At 58.5% G+C, this 4,584-nt stretch overlaps 1 protein-coding gene across 1 annotated transcript; it reads right to left on the reverse strand.

Annotated features, from left to right (window-relative positions):
- Positions 1 to 1,165: 1,165 nt before the first annotated feature.
- On the reverse strand, positions 1,166 to 4,572 carry LOC114073634 (histone-lysine N-methyltransferase SETDB1-like). Its single transcript, XM_027911361.1, has 7 exons — positions 4,283 to 4,572; positions 4,139 to 4,167; positions 3,911 to 4,043; positions 3,384 to 3,543; positions 2,797 to 3,011; positions 2,387 to 2,475; positions 1,166 to 1,916 (listed from the first exon to the last, which is right to left on the reverse strand). Exons 1-7 carry the CDS (start codon positions 4,313 to 4,315, stop codon positions 1,799 to 1,801), a joined length of 777 nt encoding a protein of 258 aa, XP_027767162.1. The 5' UTR covers positions 4,316 to 4,572; the 3' UTR covers positions 1,166 to 1,798.
- Positions 4,573 to 4,584: the final 12 nt, after the last annotated feature.

The raw sequence follows: 4,584 nt of genomic DNA on the forward strand, positions 1-4,584 counted from the left end.
TTTTTTTTTTTTTTTTTTTTTTTTTTTTCCTTTCTTTCTATTTATTTGGAAGACAGAAGGAGCCGGGCTTGGCTCCGTCTCCCGCATCCGCCCGGGATGCCGCGAGAGCCCAGCGTGGAGGGGTGGGGGGGAACAAGGACCATTAACCAATGTCAGACCAAAACGTGTTTTGTTGTTCTCGTTTTTTAAAAAAAAAAAAAAAAGGAATAAAGAAGAGGTTAAATATATTAAAAGTTTAAAAAAACAAACAAACAAACAAACAAAACTAATAAACTTGGGTAAAAAAAAAAATAACCAACCGAACCAAAAAAGCCGCTCAGGATTTGGGCACGTTCTGTGGGTGGCACAGAGGGGTTATTTTGGCACAGTCCCTTTGGGCAGAGCTAAAAACGGGCAGAAGGTGAGGGGTTTGGTGGGTTGGATGGTTTTTTTTCCCCCTCAGAGCTCTCCAGGTGTCCAGGCCAGGCTGGAGGGTGGTTTGGGATCCCGAGGAGCCGCGATGACAAAGCCTCCATTCAGGTGGACGCTCAGGATGGAACTGGAGCTCCAGGAGGCCCCAGAAAGGTTTTATTTTACACACACAAAAAAAGGTTATTTAGCAGGAAAACAACAAACCTCCCTTGTGCAGAGCTGTGTGAGCTGGGGCTGCTCGTGGGGTGGGGTGGGTGGGATGGGATCTGCTCCAGCGCCCCCCGGATCGGGGTTTTCCATGTCAATAATGGGAGGTTTGATCCCAGTTTGCTACAATTTGCCTCTTCTAACCAGTTTTCAGGGTGGTTTATTGAACATTTTGGAGCTGCCCTGGTGTCCTACCCTCCCTCCCCCCCACCCCCCCCAGAAAAAACCAAACCCAAACCCTTGGAATTGTGTGTTGTTGCCAAGGCCAGTGATTTTCCGTGTGGATTCGTGTCCAGCAGCCGGACTGGGCTGGGCTGGGCTGCCCCACCCACCCTCCCCAGGTGCCTAAATCGAGTTCAAGGCTGTCCCAGCAGCTCTTCAGTGCAGGACTTTAAGCTTAAACTCAAGTGTTTCCAGCCTACAGGGACGTTCTGGGAAGGCTGGAGATGGGAACAGATGGATCTGTTTCCTCGAGAAAGTTCCAGCCCGTTTCTGTTTAATTTTTCCAAGTGAGGGATTTAAGGAGTGTTTGTTTTGAGGAAAGGTGGAGGAAAGGTGAAGGAAAGGTGAAAATGTGGGAGCTCCTTACCCCTGTTCCCGGGGCCTCTGGCGCTTTTCCTGCAAACCCCACAGAAACAAGGATGGTGGGAAGTGGTTCAGTGCTGCTCTTCCAGGGCTCTTCACTGCCTGAAGGCCATGGTAGATGATTTTTAATAGAAAAACATTAATTTTATTGCTTTTTTAACAATCAAAAGAACAAAAGATTCTTTACAACATCATCTCACAGATGATTCGTGTCACAGAAATCGGGATTGGTCCCACTGTGCTGGGATTCCAACACCCTCTCCCTCCCACTTCCCAGGCCTCAGTCCCAACCACCAAGCTGGGAGTCTTGGGGAAGTGCTTCCTGCTGGAAAACAAGGGGGTTGTGCCTCAAGTTTGGTGGAGAGCTGGAAGAGAGCAGGCAAAGCTCCTTTCCTGAGAGAGGTTGTCGTGGTAACCGGAGCCTCTGGAAGGTGGGAGAAGCCCAGGGGCTGGGAATGCCCCCCTGAGCACAGCCAGATTCCCTTCCCGCCCCGCGCCCAGCCGTAACTTCCCAAGCGAACAGGAGAACACAGAACCTCTTGAGAACCATTTCCCTCCCCGAGGGAAGCACCAGGGTGGTGGCAGCAGGGCGGGCTCAGAGCAGGCGGCCCCGGCAGTCGATGGCCCCGCAGCAGCACAGCAGCTCTTTGCCCTCCACGCTCCCCACCTCGTAGTTGTAATCCCACGTCAGCTCCGTGCCCGCCCGGATCCTCCTGGGAAGAGGAAACACACGGGATGGGTGAAGAGGCAACGCCAGGAAAGAGCAGAAGGGGATGATGGAAGGGAGCCACGCTCCCTGTGACCTCTCTGGACCAGTCCAGCTGCCCCTGGGACAAGGGTGGAGCAGCTGGAGAGCAAAGGGACAAAGTTCCTGATGAATCATTCCCGTGGGGATTCACAGAGGAGCTGGAACGTGGCAGGGATTCACCACAGCAAAACCAAGCTGGGAATTTGGCTGCTCTGTGCTTCTCCCTGCCCTTTGGGAAGGTCTAAAGCTGAGGGAAATCACACCAGGATCCTCAGCACAGGAGAGAGGATCTCACCTGCCTCACCTCCCAAGGTTTTCCCTGCTCAGGATGGGGTTAAACTGGGAATGGGGTTACCAGGAGTGGGGAACACCCAGCCCTGGCCACGGAGCCGGGTCCCAGCGAGCCCCAGGAAGCCTCAGCCCTCCAGGACTCACTTGCTGGCGAAGAAGGCGACCCAGGGGAAGCGAAGGTCGTGGGTGTCCACGAAGACGTTCTGCACGAAGAGGTTGGGGGAGCAGCTGTGCTGTAACGGCAACGGGGACGGGCTGAGCCGCTGCCAGGCAGGCAGAGCAGCCAGCCCTGCACAGCCCTCCCCAACAGGCAGCATTCCTGCCGTGCCCGCCTGTCCAGCGGGATCCTGCTGGAACAGGCCGAGTCCCACCACCCACCCCCACAGGTAAAACGGGGCTGGAAGGACGGACAGGGCTGGAAGGACAGACAGGGCCAGAGCAGCTCCTGTTCCGCTCTGGGGGCGGATCAGCCTCCTCCCCCTGCCCTTTCCCGCCGCTCTGGGGTGGGCACAGCCCCCCGAGGCCCCTGCCCCCGCCATGCCCAGCTCGCTCACGTTGAGGTAGCGGCCCAGGTTGCCCTCGAGCTTGGCGTCGATGATGTAGCAGTTCTCCTCGCCGTCGTAGAACTGCCGCGTGCTCCTGCGCACGGGCCCCGCGCTCTCGCCCTTGTCGCCCGCGGCCAGCGGGGTGGATTTGATGGCGATGCCGTGGGTGGATTTCAGGGCGAAGCCTCGGGTGGATTTCACAGCCACCTGCCTCTTCACGGGACCTGCCACCACACGGCAGCTGCCAGAGGAGGAACCCCCAGCCCTGCTCGTTTCCCCCTTCCTGCTCCACTCGGGGGTAACGAACCACCACACCTGAACCACCACCCCGGGATGGCTCCTGGAATCCACCCAGCCAAGCCTCACACCCACCAGAAGCCTCACAGTTGCTTTTTCTCGCAATCCCCCCAAAATACCTGGGTTTGAGGGCGAGATTTCGCGGTTTTATCTCCAAAACCCAGCAGGGAAGGTTCAGCCCTGGGCCATTGGATGCAGCAGGAGCTGACGGGCCGTGCTCGGCGCTGCTGTGGCCTCACCAGCCCTTCCCGGTGCTCTCCAGCCCCACTCCCCACCCTCAGCCCTTCCCTTCCCCTCACCTGACCCCAACGAGGGGTTTTTCTTGTCCTCCTCCTCCTCAGAGCCCGACGAGATGGTCTGGATGTCGTCGCTGTCGTTGGCGGTGCCCGGGGCCTGCCCCGCCGGGACCTGCCCGTTCTCACCGTCACTGTCGGTGCTGCTCAGCAGCGTCAGCACGTCCTGGGGGCAGGAACAGCTCCTGAGCCACATCCAAGCCTCCCCTTTCGCCCCAAAAAACAAGGACTGTCCCCAGATGGTTCTGCCAGGTGTGCAGACCAAGGTGCTCCAGTCCCACTGGAACATGGTCCAAATTCTGCACTCTCATGGTTTTTTTTCAAGGGTTTTCGGACCCAAGAAACGCCCCCACAATCCAAAGGAAACCACCTTTGCCCCCCAGGAAATCGCAGTGACAGCCACAAATCCAGTGCTCAGCCAGGGACAGAAACGGCAGAAAACCCCCCAAAACTGAGGTTCAAGGTCGTCCTGGAGCTGGTTCCAGGGGAAGGGGCAGAGCCAGGCCCCCTGCCAGCCCGGGGGTCCCCCTTACCTCGCTGGGGGGCTGCAGGGGCAGGGAGTGGCGCCGGCTCTGCAGCAGCGCCGTGCGGCTCAGGGGTCGCCGGATGCCCTCCAGCTTCGGGGGGCAGGGGTTGTATCCGTACCTCCGGCCCGGCATGCTCAGCCTGCGGGGCCAGGACAACAGGGGTCACGCCTGGGCTGCCAGGGGAGCGTCCACAGGCCAGGCAAGGACAGGGCAACACCGTGTCAGGAATCTTACCCCGTGATTTTGGTCGGTTCCTCAGGTTCCTGCAGGGGGGAGGAGCAGAGAAGATTCAAATCTCTCCCTTTTGGAGCTCCCCGAAATGCCAGCCATCATTCCTCAGCACCCTTTGACTCCCTCACTCCCACACTCCTCCCTTACCTCCTTCTTGGCTGCCTTCATCTCTCTGTTCATCTCTCCTGGGGTGGGAACGCATCCCTTCTCCCTCTCCCCAGGGTTTTCCACCTTCACAGGCTTGGTGTCTCCCGCCTCGCCCCCGCGGAAGGACGAGCTGCTGTCGCCGTCCTGGAAGCCCTCAGCCACGCTGTTGGAGCTCAGCCACGAGGCCACCTTGTTCTTGGAGGTCTCCTCCAGCACGGGCAGCTTGCAGGAGGCCGCCAGGGCCTCGTCGTGGCCGAGGGGGCGGGCGAGCCCCGAGTCCTTGGAGGCGGTTTCCGACGGGC

Source organism: Empidonax traillii, unplaced genomic scaffold, assembly GCF_003031625.1.
Source record: "Empidonax traillii isolate 1590-97213 ecotype Southwest subspecies unplaced genomic scaffold, ASM303162v1 scaffold7634:size15065, whole genome shotgun sequence".
In the NCBI taxonomy this organism is placed as follows: Eukaryota; Metazoa; Chordata; class Aves; order Passeriformes; family Tyrannidae; genus Empidonax; species Empidonax traillii.